This window comes from Aspergillus saccharolyticus, assembly GCF_003184585.1.
Source record: "Aspergillus saccharolyticus JOP 1030-1 unplaced genomic scaffold BP01scaffold_1, whole genome shotgun sequence".
NCBI lineage: Eukaryota > Fungi > Ascomycota > Eurotiomycetes > Eurotiales > Aspergillaceae > Aspergillus > Aspergillus saccharolyticus.
Genome location: NW_020290611.1, coordinates 797,661 through 812,415, shown reverse-complemented (window position 1 = coordinate 812,415; position 14,755 = coordinate 797,661). Strand labels below are relative to the sequence as shown.

General features: G+C 54.7%; 6 protein-coding genes across 6 annotated transcripts; 4 read left to right on the top strand and 2 right to left on the bottom strand.

The window, feature by feature from the left end:
* Nucleotides 1–1,679: 1,679 nt before the first annotated feature.
* Nucleotides 1,680–3,002, bottom strand: BP01DRAFT_7000 (uncharacterized protein). Its single transcript, XM_025580035.1, has one exon. It carries the CDS (start codon nt 2,753–2,755, stop codon nt 1,769–1,771), a length of 987 nt encoding a protein of 328 aa, XP_025435806.1. The 5' UTR covers nt 2,756–3,002; the 3' UTR covers nt 1,680–1,768.
* On the top strand, nt 3,003–3,674 carry BP01DRAFT_7011 (uncharacterized protein). The gene has a single exon (XM_025580038.1). It carries the CDS (start codon nt 3,250–3,252, stop codon nt 3,595–3,597), a length of 348 nt encoding a protein of 115 aa, XP_025435805.1. The 5' UTR covers nt 3,003–3,249; the 3' UTR covers nt 3,598–3,674.
* A 1,902-nt stretch (nt 3,675–5,576) lies between these two features.
* BP01DRAFT_378431 (GMC family oxidoreductase) lies at nt 5,577–7,407 on the top strand (the record flags this gene model as incomplete). The annotated part of the gene is made up of 3 exons (XM_025577060.1): nt 5,577–5,622; nt 5,673–6,386; nt 6,446–7,407. 3 exons carry the CDS (start codon nt 5,577–5,579, stop codon nt 7,405–7,407), a joined length of 1,722 nt encoding a protein of 573 aa, XP_025435804.1.
* A 415-nt stretch (nt 7,408–7,822) lies between these two features.
* Nucleotides 7,823–9,643, top strand: BP01DRAFT_309844 (aldehyde dehydrogenase family protein; the record flags this gene model as incomplete). Its single annotated transcript, XM_025572398.1, has 3 exons — nt 7,823–7,963; nt 8,035–8,814; nt 9,011–9,643. Exons 1-3 carry the CDS (start codon nt 7,946–7,948, stop codon nt 9,641–9,643), a joined length of 1,431 nt encoding a protein of 476 aa, XP_025435803.1. The 5' UTR covers nt 7,823–7,945.
* A 100-nt stretch (nt 9,644–9,743) lies between these two features.
* BP01DRAFT_419934 (glycoside hydrolase family 88/105 protein) lies at nt 9,744–10,883 on the bottom strand (the record flags this gene model as incomplete). The annotated part of the gene is made up of 1 exon (XM_025579435.1): nt 9,744–10,883. One exon carries the CDS (start codon nt 10,881–10,883, stop codon nt 9,744–9,746), a length of 1,140 nt encoding a protein of 379 aa, XP_025435802.1.
* A 332-nt stretch (nt 10,884–11,215) lies between these two features.
* Nucleotides 11,216–13,474, top strand: BP01DRAFT_419933 (putative 2-ketogluconate transporter). The gene is made up of 5 exons (XM_025579434.1): nt 11,216–11,804; nt 11,896–12,173; nt 12,236–12,760; nt 12,868–13,079; nt 13,139–13,474. Exons 1-5 carry the CDS (start codon nt 11,460–11,462, stop codon nt 13,393–13,395), a joined length of 1,617 nt encoding a protein of 538 aa, XP_025435801.1. The 5' UTR covers nt 11,216–11,459; the 3' UTR covers nt 13,396–13,474.
* Nucleotides 13,475–14,755: the final 1,281 nt, after the last annotated feature.

Below are 14,755 nucleotides of genomic sequence, written 5' to 3'. Positions count from 1 at the left end.
AAGTGTGATCACCGTTTGTCGGAAATAAGAAACCTGCAGCAAATCCTGCAGGATATGATATCTTCTCTGCTTCGTTCCTTCTTCCTACCGACCGGTACGAACTTGCTAGAAAATTCTGCGCCATCCTCGTACTCCAAATCTCGACAAGCCGGGTGGATTCCGCTGCCTTGCCGGGGAGGGGAGGGGAAGGGAAGATCATATTACCGTCAGCTCGGATGCGCTGCAGCTGGTGGGGACACTTGCAACCGAACGATCTATGTCTTACTTCGGCCGGTGGAACTAGCTGAGGAAACAAGCCAACAAAAAGGCTAGACAGGGAAATAAAAAAGGGATAACTAGATTCCTACTGGGGCTATTTAGTTCTTAGTTCTATGCCAACCCCTGCCAATGGCACCTCGCCTGGACGAGTAGTCTTCCGCGGTGAAGTTTTCCGTGGACTCGGTGTTCTCTCCCGCCAAACGTCCAAATGATCTTGCCAATAGAAACACAAAGCGTCAAACGAACAGGACTGTTGACTTGCAGTGGACCAACTCCGCAGTGGACAGACCGGAGGGAGAATGGAAGGGTCTCCTCTCCACCCCGCTCACCCCCCTTCGAATGCCAATGCCAATGCCAACACAACAAGCAGAACAGAAAAAAAAAAAAAAACCTGCTTGGGGTAGTAGACACCTTCCCTGAAAGCCTAGACACAAATGCTGGGCAAAGCTTGGTTGACTTCTCCTTGTCCTTCACTTCCCCTTTCAGACTCATCTTTCTCTGTCTGTCAGTCACAAGTGGATAACCGGGCCAGTCTTTGGGGGTTCTACCTAGTTTCCCACTAGTGAGCCCGGCCTATATATGACCTGTGTTATTGAAGCGGATCTGGGTTTCCCCCTTCTTAGTCTCGAAACTAAAGACGATCCCGAATTCCCGACCCTAAGGATTTCGATTTCGACGATCTGTCCACTGTTCCCGACGGCTCGGGGCTCGGGTCCGATATGCCCACTCCGGCACTCCCTTTGATGGGATTCTTGCATGATGGCTTCTTAATGCTTCATATTATTATCAAGTGTCCACACTCCACAGGCCCAGTAGTTCCTGTGCAAACTTGGCCACCCAACGTCGTATCTCGCTGCCTGAATCCCCACTCAGCTCCCCTGTGTTCCCCTCCCCATTGACCCTCCCCCAAGCTATGTGCAATGGTAAGTTACGCTACGGCACCTGACTAAGATCACATCGTTGCAACTGACCGATATCAGATAGCTCACATGGACACTAAAATGCGATTAGATAGATCTCAATGGGGTATATGCAGAGCACCGCCTAATTTACAGATGTGATATGTACAAATGACTGGTGCAAAGGCTGTACAAGCTAATTAGGCCAAACCAGGTTTTAAGGAGGCATATAGAGGAGCCGTGCCCAAAGAAGGAACGCGCTTTCGTCTTAGCGCTTGGACCAAGAACTGCAACAAATCCTTGGTGGTCTGCATGGACCAACCCCGACAAGCACGGGTTCGGTCCGGATAAGTCGGGCAACCCAGGAGAGCCAGTTGATGCGATTGGCAGGAGCGCCTCGCGAGGGATTGTGCTCCCGCTGACTCCAGTCGCATAGTCAGCCCCTGAACACCTGCCCCTTGAGGGGCTTCAGGGGCAATTAAAACTCAGGGTCCTCGCCATGAGGTTAGAGGCAGAAGACAGGTCAGAAAATGAAAGCCGAATGAAGGCCCTCAGAAAAGGTACTTCTGGCACGCCGGACTATCAAGTTCGATAGCGGCATGTGCCATGCACTAGGGCGGCCGGGGAGCCTCCGATGACTGCGACAGGGGCCTTCTACGTTCGGACAAAACCAGGCTGTCCATGGAAAGGGCGGTCCAGGGATAGCGGGACTGGGTATGTGGGCTGGGAGGCGCTGCTCGCGTGACATCACCCGTAATTTGCTCGGGATCGACGAAATTGGGGAAGTCATCCTGGTCTGTCGAGCTGGACTCGGAGGGACGGGTGTTGACGAGGGAAACCAGCTTACGCAACACTCCAAACTCCAGCTTCAATTTGACGCTGTACACTGCGGCCTTGAGCGTCGTCTGGAGAGTGTATAACCCCACATACTCCAACACCAAAAGAGACACATCCAGCAACACGATCACCAGATTGATGGCAATCAGCTCATACATGCTTTTGTGTCGTTGCGGATCCTTCTCCGGCCGAAGTCGAAGCAGATTGATCGTTTCCCAGATATATATGCCTGAGATGACTATTTCCTGAGCGCAAAACCAGGCCAGCTGCATTCGCTCCATCACATTGTAGCCTCGAATGATCGGTTCCGATCCGATGTAAATCGTGGTGTAGGTAAGGACCGTTGTGGGAATCAGAAGTATAATCGCATCGATGATGATCATGGCAAGGACACGGCGAAGAGTCGTTTGGCTCTGCACCACCAAATGAAGACGAGAGTATAACACGATTGACTGGCCGGGAACCATGAAGTAGAAGCCGATTGTCGAAAGAGTGACTGCGAACCACAATGGACCCACCGCGAAGAACTCCAGGAGATAGCCGACGGCGTGGGGGATGACCCCCAGCACGTCTGACAGAAGCATGCTCCAAAAGTAGAGGCCACTGTAGCGAGTGAAGGTGAGAAAAATGAGAATAACAAGTTCAACTGCGTTATAGAGGGCGATGGCACTGAAGACGGCCATCAAAATCTTGATAACGAGACTAGACCCTTGGTAGCCTCCAATAAGGCCCTCCGGGGGGGTAGATAGAGTGTCCCACATGACGACAAAAGGAGAGACGCTGATATCACCACGGCCGCCGGTCACAGCCCGACAAGAGGGAGAAACACTTGCACTTATGAATCGTAACCACTGTGATATCCCAGGGCAGAGGGTGAGGCAGACAAGTCCGATATGCGAAACTCTAACATAGGCCCGCTTGATAATTCCAGCGAGCCATGATCATAGAGTTGTAGCGCGAAAGTCGAACAGGAGCGTTGAGGATGGAAGTGCAAGTCTCATTCGCATGCTTGATTGTTCCAGACCACACAACTAGCCAGCCGATCGGGCGCAATACGCTCGACCACCCGGGTTGGTCGGGTAAGTGGAAGAATCAGCCTCCTGCTTGAACCTCAATCAGTGTTGTCCAAGCGTTCTTAGAGATCCGACCGCCACGGAACTCCCCCTCCGAGCAGATGGTTTTCTATTTAAGTGCCTGAACAGTGCACTAGTGGCAGGGCAAACACAGTGGCGGCAAATGCTGGCGTTCCTGCAGAATGAAGGGGGAGAACGGGGAGCCTCGGATAGACGCGATGCAAGTCAGAATTGGGGAAGAAGCTGCAAGATGGCGTCGCGGGAAGGTTTATTTAAACTCAATCACCCAAGGGAGTCAAGAGGGGCGAAGAGGAGAAAAAGAAGAAGAAGAAGAAGAAGAAGAAGAAGAAGAAGAAGAAGAAGAAGAAGAAGAAGAAGAAGAAGAAGAAGAAGAAGAAGAAGAAGTTATTTGCAGAAAGGAGATCCGACCGGGAAAGGTGATTGAAAGAAAACCGATCCCTCTTCTACTCCGGAGGGAGGGGTTAGAAATCAGTCGCCACCGGGTTGCTGCAGGGTACGCTGTAAATTGATGATCGCGATAGATAAGAAGCCTGAGGGGAACCAAAACAGCGTAGGGAAGTCGGGGAGAAAGCGTAAATGAGTATTCAGCAGTGGAATGGAATGAGGCCGATGGTGGCAAGATAGAAAAGCAAAGCAGATTGAAAGAGGGTCTAAGGCAGGAGTCAGAGCGAGGAGAGAAGGGGAAAAGTCCGGGGTTGAGCCACTGATGGGCGATGATGATGATGATGATTCTTTTCTCCTGAGGAGGAGGAATGAACAGTGTTGGCGGGCCTGAGGGACCAGGCCCGCCACTGGCAGTCCTCAATCCTCAAGTCACATGGCAAACTGCCCCTGTTCCTGGTTTGCTGCTTTTCCGGCTCCATCCATCCATTCCCTTCTCTCTTCTTCTTGTTCTTCCTCCTGATCAACTCAGTAATCTCTACGCCCGAAATCTATTTCCGCCTGCATTTTCTCGCCCGAGACCCAAGGTTCTTCGAGCGATACAAATCGCCGAGAGTTCCCGTGTTTCAACCTTGACTGTCTCCAATCTCGGTCGGATCCAGCCGATGCCAGGGTCGGATCAATAATATGGGCCAGCATATGCCAGGGGACAACTCTATTGTGTCTGTGTCACTCGGTGAGTGTGAGCTTATGAAAGAAAGGGGTTCGAAATTCGATGCACTGGCATGTCAAACCGATGTTCATTAGCTTGTGGGGCCCCGCCTGACATTGGTTCTGATCAATGCACCCCAAGCTGGAGCCTAGAACGAACTTTCCCCAGAGGAGAAATCTGTAACATTTCGGGTCTGAATGTCGGCCCACAACTTTCCACGCGGCGACCATGCTCTGCATATACCACAAGTACGACACCAATCGTGCCAGCCTCTCCCAATAATCTCCCGATGGACCGACCCTTGCAGTCATCAAACGGCCAATGCGTAATGTATCCGAGGAGTCGCTTGGCTCTGAGACAGGCAGGTGTTAGGGCCTCGCCATATGGATGATCATTATAGCAGGACACTCTATCACGGTTGACGGCAGGCCGAGTTTGTTGCACGGTCGGACGATTGGCTGGGCTGAGTGCAAGATTCCCTGAGTTGCGATGAGAGTCATCGTATGCTCATAGACCCTCTGATTTATCCTAGCTTCCACTTCACGACATATATAAAACCAGTCGCAGGCTTGTCAATCACCGCAAGACAACATGGCGGCTGCGACTTACAAATGAAGTAGTACCGTGACTAGTACTGGTATACCATGCCGCTGCTGAGTCTCGGTTAATTCCACCACGCCGTTGGGTCCAGCTTACGATGGGTGCGCACACTTGTGTATTTGGTTAGAAATGTCCCAGAACCAAATTGAATTGCCTAACTGACAAGGAGGATGCACAACTCCTGGCAAGGACAACCTAGCCGGCTCCGGATCTTATTGTTCGTACAACTTGGAAGAGCTACCCACACTTCGCAGTTCACTTGTTTAGGGTGAGGAGATGAATAATATGCATCTCTGTGTGCCAAGGCTGTGCGGGGAAAATTAGTGGTGATGTCGCGGATCGTCATGGTTGGTTTCTCAACATTGGAGCTCGTCTCCATAATTTGTCTCTCATGGAGGACGATCTTCTCGATTTCCCATCGATCGAGGATGTCGATCCCTCGAGCCTCTACAGTACCACACAAAATAAATGCGGTCAGAAAATACCCCTCGTCGCTGCATTTTCCGGAAACGGACAATCGTCGTATCGACGATGACTTCTTGGCCGGATGTCTCTACTCAACTGATTAATAAGTAGGTGAGCGGAGTCAGACTTTATACCTCTTGCCGATCGCATGGAGAGGCTTGACTCGCCAGCCAAGGTCACACTCTTCCCAGTTGTTTTATATCCACGGCACCCGCAAGTGCGGGTGGTGCCCTTCTCCCTGCACAGTTCAAGTTACTCAACCAAAGCTGTTTTCCCTGCATTACCTGCTTGTGGATTATGACGTTCAGGTGCGATCAGAATATTCCCAGCATGAGTTCGCCGACGGATCACACGTGGGATTTTGTTATTGTCGGGGGTGAGTCCCCCTCGAGCTTCACATTTCTCCACCAACTAACTCGACGCCAGGGGGGCCGGCTGGTTGCGCCCTTGCCTCGAATCTTGCTCGTTCCGCTAAACGCCCACGAGTCCTGCTGCTGGAAGCGGGTCCTCGAAACGAGGATCTTTCTCTGCGCGTGGATGGTCAGCGATGGGCGACTTTCCTCCAGACTGATATGAATTGGGGTTACAAGACAACACCCCAGGAACACTGCAATGGGCGACAAATTGATTATTCGCGCGGCAAGGTACTTGGAGGCAGCAGTGCCATCAACTTCGGCGTCTACACAGTGGGCGCCCGGGATGACTATGATCAATGGGCCACGCTCGTTGGGGACGAGACCTTTGGTTGGGAGCGCATGAAGGCACGGTTCTGCGGGCTGGAGACCTTCGACGGCACCATTGTCGACCCCAAACATGCCAAGTATGCTGCTCCCCAGACGATCCATCATGGATCTACCGGTGGATTGCGAGTGGGCTTTGCCCGTGAATGGGAGCAGGATCTTCCGCTTATGCTGGACGTGTTCGAGCAGGCGGGTCTGGCTCGAAACCTGGATCACAACTCGGGCGACCCGATCGGCATGGGCTTGATCATCAACTCATCCCATCAAGGCCGCCGAGTGACCGCGACGGATCTTCTTGAGGGGGCGCCCGATAACTTGACGGTTATCACCGAAGCGCCCGTGCAACGAGTGATTTTGGAGGGTCTCAAAGCTGTAGGCGTAGCATCCAATGGGAGACAGTGTACGTTTGGATCATCCCCATCAGTACCGTACAGTACCACAGCTAATGAGCCACGGCAGATTTGGCGTCCCGCGAAGTGATCCTCACCGCAGGCTCGTTGGACACGCCGCGCATCCTGATGCATTCCGGTCTCGGACCGGCCGAACAACTTCAACAATTCCACATTCCCGTGCGGAAGGACATCTCCACCCTGGGCAAGGGTCTACGTGACCATTTCTTCGCCCCGCTGTGCTTCAAACGCGACCCCGCGACCAACGACCGCAATGCGTTCTTCGGCGACCCTGCGGCCATGAAAAGCGCCATGGCCCGGTGGAATCAGGACGGCACGGGCCCTTGGGCGCGGCATTCGTGTCAGATTGCTGCCGGCTGGCTCAAGTCCGACCGGCTGATGCGAACGAGGGAGTTCCAAGCTCTTCCGGCGGACGTGCAAGACTTTATGCAACGTAAGACGGTGCCTCACTACGAGTTCCTCACGCACTTCCCTCTGCATCTCGTGGCGCCGGAGTGGCCACCGGATTACAGCTACATCTGTATGTTGGTGTTCTTAATGAACGAGCAATCCAGCGGTGAGGTCCGCCTGCAATCCTCCGACCCCAACGTGCCGTTACTGTTTGACCCGAAATTCCTGTCGCACGAGTTTGACCGCCGTGCGTGCATCGAGATCTTCCGACATGCGTTGGAGGTGACGCGCCACCCGGCGTTCCAGAAGGACGTGGTTGAGACGGTGATTGCGCCGGCGTCGGACTCAGACTCGGACATTCTGGAGCATTGGAAGAACACGTTGGGATCGAGCTGGCACATGACGGGAACGGCGAAGATGGGCGGACGGGGGGAGAGGGACGCGGTGGTGGACAGTCACTTCCGACTGTTGGGGGTGGACAATCTTCGGATCGCGGATATGAGCGTGGTGCCTGTGTTGACCAACAACCACACGCAGGCGACTGCGTATGTGACGGGGGCGACGTGCGGAGATGTATTGGTGGAGGAGTACAATCTGAACCGGGAGGTAGCCAGACTGTAATTCGTAGACTGGAGTGTATAGGGTAGCAATTGAGGATTTCTCTGCGGGATGTTGCAGTGGAGGAGTGCAGATCAAGAACATAATCCATCCAAGTGGAACCACTGTGAAACCTGAATAACTACCAATTCCCCATACATATTCCATATCTGTGTCTTTACTTTGTCTTTCCCCCCCGGCTCGCAGGCCCCACCTCTCAGCCGCAAAAGATGAAGAACTTCCCCGCACCGGCCGATCGCCAAAAGTCAATGCGGGACCTGCATCCAATGATGGCGGAGTGGAAAAGTACCATTTGCCAGCCTCAAGTCGATAGTACACGTCCCAACACGGCTTACTAGTAGATCCTTTTTCTTGGACCCGAAGAATTAGTTGTGTACGAGCAGGAGCGGGCTGTGCAATCACTTGCCGAGGTTATCTATATAAATCCCGTGTGTGCCCCGGTTCCTTTCGAGATATTTTCGTACTCAGTACTACAACACCCTCTGCATACTGTCAGAGCAATCATACTAGTACTACAGTAGCTAACCGCGAGTCGTCAAACATGGCGCTCAACATCACCGTACCGCCCCTTCCCCATCATCCCATCCCCATTCAATTCCTTTCTCTCACCATTAACTCACCTCCCTACAGAACTTTTACAACATCATCAACAACGAACTCCTCACCAGCCCCCAAACCCGACACAGCATCAACCCCACCACGGGTCTCCCCAATCCCAAAGTCCCACATGCCAGCCCGGACGACCTCAACCGCGCGGTAACCGCGGCGCAAACCGCCTTCCCCAGCTGGTCGCGCACATCCCTTCCCTCCCGCAAGGCCCTCCTCGAAACCTTTGCTTCGCTCCTCGAAACCCACAAGCAGACGTTGACGGCACTCCTGACCCAAGAGCAGGGCAAACCGCTCAGTCAAGCGCAGATCGAAGTCGAGATGGCGATCACCTGGACGCGGCAGATCCCGACGCTGCACCTGCCGACGACCATCATCGAAGACACGCCGGAGCGCCAGATCGTGCAGCGCTACGTGCCCATCGGGGTGTGCGCTGCCATCGTCCCCTGGAATTTCCCCGTGTTGCTGGCGGTGGGCAAGATCGTTCCCGCGGTGTTTGCGGGGAATACGGTGATTGTGAAGCCGAGTCCCTATACGCCGTACTGTGCGTTGAAGTTGGGGGAGTTGGCGGCGCGGTGTTTCCCGCCCGGGGTGGTGCAGGTGCTGAGTGGCGGGGAGGAGCTGGGCCCGTGGATCACGGCGCATCCCGGGGTGCAGAAGGTGAGTTTTACTGGGTCGAGTGTCACGGGAAAAAAAGTCATGGAGGCGTGTGCGAAGGGGTTGAAGAGGGTGACCTTGGAATTGGGGGGGAATGATGCGGCCATTGTGTGTGAGGATGTTGATGTGGATGCTGTCGTGCAGAAGGTATGTTTTTTTTCCCGGTTTTTCTTGTGTTAGTTTCTACTTCTGGTGGGGTGGTCATTTTCCGGTTCTTGGTGATGCTGTGGTGGGGGGGGGGTGTCTCATCATGTCTCAGTGGACTCTGCTCCCGTGAAAAGCTGGATCTTGGTTGAATTGTGTTGTCTGGTTCGGTGTTAACATAAACCCAACCCCCACCCAGATCGGCATCATCGCCTTCCTTTGCTCCTCGCAGATCTGCATGACGATCAAGCGTCTGTACGTCCACGAGAAGATCTACGACGTCTTCCGCGACAAACTCGCCGCCTTCGTGCGCAACCTCCAGGTCGGCGACGGCACCCAGCCCGACACCTTTTTTGGTCCGGTCCAGAACCGCATGCAGTTCGACAAGGCCACCCACCTCCTGAAAGCTACGCAGGCCGCCGGACTGCAGACCATCACCGCCGGCGAGCTGCCCGCGCACCTGGGCGAAGGGTACTTCATCCCGCCGACCCTGGTGGATAACCCGCCGGAGGACTCGCGCGTCGTGCAGGAGGAGCCCTTTGCGCCGATCTTGCCGCTCATGAAATGGTCAGACGAGGCGGATGTGATCGCGCGCGCCAATGCGTCGGACTACGCGCTGAGCGCCTCAGTGTGGACCCGGGATATGGAGCGCGCACGGGGGCTTGTCGATCAGCTGCAGGCGGGGTCTGTCTGGGTGAATTCGCATTTCGATGTCGCGCCGCATGTGCCGTTTGGGGGGCACAAGGGCAGTGGGATCGGGACGGAGTGGGGGGTGCATGGGTTGTTGGGGTGGTGTAATTCCCAGACCCTGTGGTTGAAGAGTCAGTTGTAGTGTTACAGTAGCTGGTTGAGCAAAATTACGATGCCTAGTACTCCATGCGATGCACGCAGTCGATACCAATGATCTATCTATGAATTCTAACATTCTATCTCTAATACACCCTCCCACGGAGATACTCCCCTAAGGCCATAATCGCCATCGCCTGCCCATACGGCATCGCCGTGAGCGGAATCTCCTTGTAAAACTGCAAAGAATCGCCCATCCCCGTGCCAAAACTGGTGTTTTGCAACTCGCCCTGCGCATCCACCGCGCCCACCACCGCCTGAATCGCGCGCTCCGCCACCGCCCGATACTCTTGGGGCAGGTACCGCTTGCGCACCGCCTTCAACATCCCATAGGCGAACCCGGCGGTGGCCGAGGCCTCGACATAGGAATCCTTGACATCCAGCAGGGTATGCCAGAAGCCGTCCGCCTCCTGCAATCGGCGGAGGGCCGCACACTGCGCCTCCAACACACTCAGCAGATGCACGCGAATGGGATCGGTAGCATCCAACTCCAACAACTCCACGATCTCGGGAATCACCATCGTGATCCAGCTATTCCCTCTCGCCCAGCGGGCCTCCGCAAAATGATGCCCCTGCTGATTGCCGTTGTTGTTGTTGTCGTCAGACGGGGTGAACTGCCACCCATGAAAAAACAAGCCGGAGCGTGCATCAAACAGATACTGCAGATGCAACAAACACTGCCGCTTCGCCTCCTCCACATACGCCGGGCGGCCCAGCAAGCGCCCGATCTTGGCTAGGGGCAGGACGGTCATCATCAAGGTATCATCCCACATTTGCTGGGGGTTTTCCGTCAGGTAGGTGATATGCTGCATGCCCCCGTGCTGGGTGCGCGGGAGCTCGTGCATCGCCCACTCGGCCCACGCGTCCAGCCAGGGGAGGTAGGTGATGTCGCGGGTGGTCTCGTAGAGGTGGGCGAGGGTCAGGAAGACGGCCATCGTGTTGATGTTCTTGGTGGTGCCCCCCTCGGCGAAGCGCGCGGCGAACCACTCCCGGATCGTTTGCAGATGGGTCGCGGAGCCCGTGAGTTCGTAGTATTTCCAGATCCCGTACAGGCCGATCCCGTGCGTCCATTCCCAGCCGTGCCAGGATTTGGTGTCGATGATGCGTCCGTCGGGCAGGTGGAGGAGGAACTGGCCGGTGGAGTCGTGGATGTTGATCAGGTTGGTGATGAGGAGGTCGATTTTCTCCCGGATTTGGGGGGGTGGGATGGGGGGTGGGGGGGTCATTTTGTTTTGTCGTGGGAGTAAGTTAAGTGAGTTGTTTTTGAGAAGTAGCTGGGTAGATGGTCACGATTAAAGCAAGAAGAGCAGGCAGACAATTGAGTACAAGTAACTTAACTTGACACTCAAGTACTGCTCGGGCTGCAATCTGCCGAAAACTTGGCCTGTTGCAACCCCCTCCTCAACTTTTCCCTGTCCAAGACATTTTCCCCGCGTTTTCGGGTTAATGCCTTCCCCCCCGGTTAACCCACCGGGTAATACATACTATATTTCCACTGGCCAGTGACCGTCAGCTTGACCCGCCCCCGCGTCTTCTCCACGGGGAAAAAACCCCCATCCCCACGGCATCATCCCATGAAATCCTAAGCGAGATGCATCAACTGATCAACCAGACCAACACCGGTACTTGCCTCCCCACCAGCTGTATTTCCATTGGCGTGAAATCCCTCCCCCGCGAAAGAATGACCAAGATCGGAAACCAGATGGAGGGTCACATTACCCTTGCAAACAATATAAGACGGCTCTGTCTGTTGTTGAACAGCCTCTAACCTTCCCACCCCCTCTCCTCTGCATCATCTCACCATGGCGGAGAATATCACCGAGAATCTGTCCCCCGGACATGGCAACCCCACCACCGACGACAACAAACCCGCGCACGCCACCGCCCACGTCGAGCGGGTGCTGTCCCCCACCGACCTAAAAGAAGGCGTCGACGCCGCCCGCGTCGATGAGGAGATCCAGGCCTACGCGGCGCGCGGCCGGGTCGAGGTCGACGAGGCGACCAGCCGACGGCTGCGACGCATGATCGACCGCCGCGTGCTGGTGGTGATGATTCTGACGTACTTCCTGCAGGCGCTGGACAAGGGGACGATGTCGTTTGCCTCGATTATGGGGATCCGGGAGGATGCGGGGCTGGTGGGGCAGCAGGTGAGTCCAGTACTTCCCATTTCCCCGCCTGGCAGCCAGCCTTCTTGATGAGATGAGACGGGGGCAATACTGACAGCTGCGTTGCCGCCAGTACTCCTGGCTCACTACGTGTATCTACATCGCCGTCCTCGTCGTCGAGTACCCCACCAACTGGATCATTCAGCGCGTGCGCATTGCCAAGTACCTGGGCATTAATATCGTCCTCTGGGGCATGACCCTGGCACTGCACGCGGCGTGCAAGAACTTTGCCGGGCTGGTGACGGTGCGCACGCTGCTGGGGATCTTCGAGGCCGCCTGTCAGCCCTCGTTTGTGCTGCTGTCCAGTATGTGGTATAAGCGGGAGGAGCAGGCTGCGACTGTGACTTACTGGTACACTCTCCTCTCTCTTTCTGGAAAGTCAGGATTAGTACTGACAGACAGACTCAAACAAGGTACATGATGAACGGGGGCCAACAAATCGTCGGCGGATTGCTTGCCTACTGCTTCAGCCTGATCGGCCGCCACGGCCCCACCGCCCTGAAATCCTGGCAAGCGCTGTTCCTGACCTACGGCTGCATCTCCATCCTCTGGGGCTTCTTTGTGTTGTGGTGGATGCCCGACTCCCCCATGAAAGCCAAGTGCTTCGACGAGGAAGACAAGCACCGCATGGTGGAGCGCGTGCGCGCCAACCAGACCGGGCTGCAGAACAAGACCTTCCGCGCGGACCAGATGTGGGAGGCCTTTCAGGATCCGCAGATGTACTGCTACTGCGCCATCCAGGTGTTTACGACGTTGCCGACGAGCGGGCTGGGGGCGTTCGCCAACATCATTATCACGGGGTTTGATTTCACCGAGCTGCAGACGCAGTTGCTGGCGATGGTGCTGGGGTTTTATATCATCTTTGTGCTGTTGACCAGTGCGTATTTGGTGAAGCGGTTCCAGCAGAATACTTTGGTGATGTTGGGGTTTATTGTTCCGTATGTCCCCCTCTTCTTGTGGTCGGGGCAGATCACGCGATTAATGCAAGTGGTGTGGTTGAACGACGGATAACTGATGCTCTACCATATGGGATGGATGTGGATAGCTCCTTCATCGGCACCATCGTCCTCATGACCGTCCAAAGCCACAGCCTCGGCACCAAAGTCGGCCTCCTCATCAGCTACTACATCACCTTGTCATTCTGGTCCGCCCAGAACCTGTGTCTGTCCATGGTCACGCGCAACATCGCCGGCGCCACCAAGAAATCCACCGTCGTCGCGGCGACCTTTGTTTCGTGGGCGGTGGGCAATGCCATCGGTCCGTCTTCTCCCCCCCCCCCTTTTTTTTAGGGCTCAACTGATTGGAGAATGAAACAGGACCGCAAGTCTTCCTCACCCGCGACGCTCCTAGATACTTCATCGCCTTTGGCGTGCACCTGGGCTGCTACTCGGCGATGACGCTGGCTGTCATCTACCTGCGCTTCTACTTGATCGCGCAGAATAGGAAGAAGGAGCGGTTGTTGCGGGAGAACGGGGTGCGGCTGGATGGGTCGGCGGAGGGGGAGGATCATTTGGCGCGTGCATTTGAGGATCGGACGGATCGCGAGAATTTGCATTTCCGGTATATTTATTGATCGGTGGCTGGTTTCGAAGGAGGCGATTGGGGAGATGGGTTTGTGTTGAGGATTCGTGGGGGGTCGGTTATATAGTCTATAGGGTTAATTGAGGTGCATGTCTATCTTTTGGCTTCTACTTTGCGATGACTGTCTTGGGGATGCCTCGAGGGAAGCTGGAAATATGCTCGCAGTGAGTACTCATCACGTCTCTAAAGATGAACCTCCTACTAAGCTGCAGAACGACCCATCAGGAGAATTGATTCTAGGATGGTGGGTGTCCTTGAAAATCACAGTGCCGACCACGGCACCGATCCTATTAGGGCTACAGATCGCTGTCCTACGGCCCAGGCCGGCTTGATCGGGCACGTCATCATCATCTTCGTTAAGGGCTTTTATTCGTTCGAAACGTATATATCAGTCGAACTTCGTCCCCACGGAAAGATAAAAAGCCTATTACGGGGAGTTCCAGGTACCCCCCGACATCCAATTGGTGCTTTATGGACAGATTCCTATTGTTTTACCCTAGTTTACCCTACCACAGACATTAACTAAGCCCTCCATCCGGCGGACATCTCATAGCTCTCGCCGAGTCAGATGATCTCATCGTCGATCCCTACGGTATTTACTGGGTGATCCCCCGTTCGTGACATGTGATCTTCTGTCCCAGCTGGTCAGGCAAGAGATCGTTCATATTAGACATTAAGGAACAGGACGAAGATAGAAACATCACGAAACAGTAGAACGAAAGAATTTTTTTTTTCCAGACACAGCATGTTGAATGCTCCCCCGATTCCAAGAGATCTGATCTCACCCATTAAAACTTCCTTCCTTGCGTGCATGATATCCTCCACGGTGTGCGCACCGTCTCCAACTGAATCTCAGAGCGTAGAGCCTAGTTGATAGACTGCAGCTCCAGCTCCCCTGGGGGAGATGTATTGGTCGAAGATTAGGTGTGGGGTCATTACAATTGGGTGGGCTTGGACCAGGCCTGCGTGTCCCATTTGTCTGTTGCTTTGTAGACTTGAGTGTCGCAGATGGTGAATGTTTTGCATTCAGTGGGTTTGGTCTCTGTGGTGGTTGTGGGAGGAGGGTTGATCTCTGTGGTGGTTGGGTGATGGTGTTTGTTCTCTGTGGTGTGTGGGTGATGGTCTTTGTTCTCAGTGGTGGGTGGGTGATGGTGTTCGGTCTCTGTGGTGGATGGGTGATGGTGTTCGGTCTTGGTGGTAGTTGGGTGATGGTGTTCGGTCTTGGTGGTAGTGGTAGTGGTACTGGTGGTTGGCTGAGTGGTGGTGCTGGTGGTTGGATGAGTGGTGGTACTGGTGGTTGGTCCTGTTGTAGTACGTGTGGTAGATTCTGAGGTAGTGCTTGTCGTGGGATG

Excerpts from the sequence above, each read along its gene's own strand:
- BP01DRAFT_7000 (XM_025580035.1), bottom strand. The coding sequence starts at position 2,755 with ATGTGGGACACTCTATCTACCCCCCCGGAGGGCCTTATTGGAGGCTAC.
- BP01DRAFT_7011 (XM_025580038.1), top strand. The coding sequence starts at position 3,250 with ATGAAGGGGGAGAACGGGGAGCCTCGGATAGACGCGATGCAAGTCAGA.
- BP01DRAFT_419933 (XM_025579434.1), top strand. The coding sequence starts at position 11,460 with ATGGCGGAGAATATCACCGAGAATCTGTCCCCCGGACATGGCAACCCC. Across the intron at positions 12,761-12,867 it reads ATGTTGGGGTTTATTGTTCC|CTCCTTCATCGGCACCATCG; the intron begins GTATGTCCCCCT and ends GGATGTGGATAG. Across the intron at positions 13,080-13,138 it reads GGCGGTGGGCAATGCCATCG|GACCGCAAGTCTTCCTCACC; the intron begins GTCCGTCTTCTC and ends AGAATGAAACAG.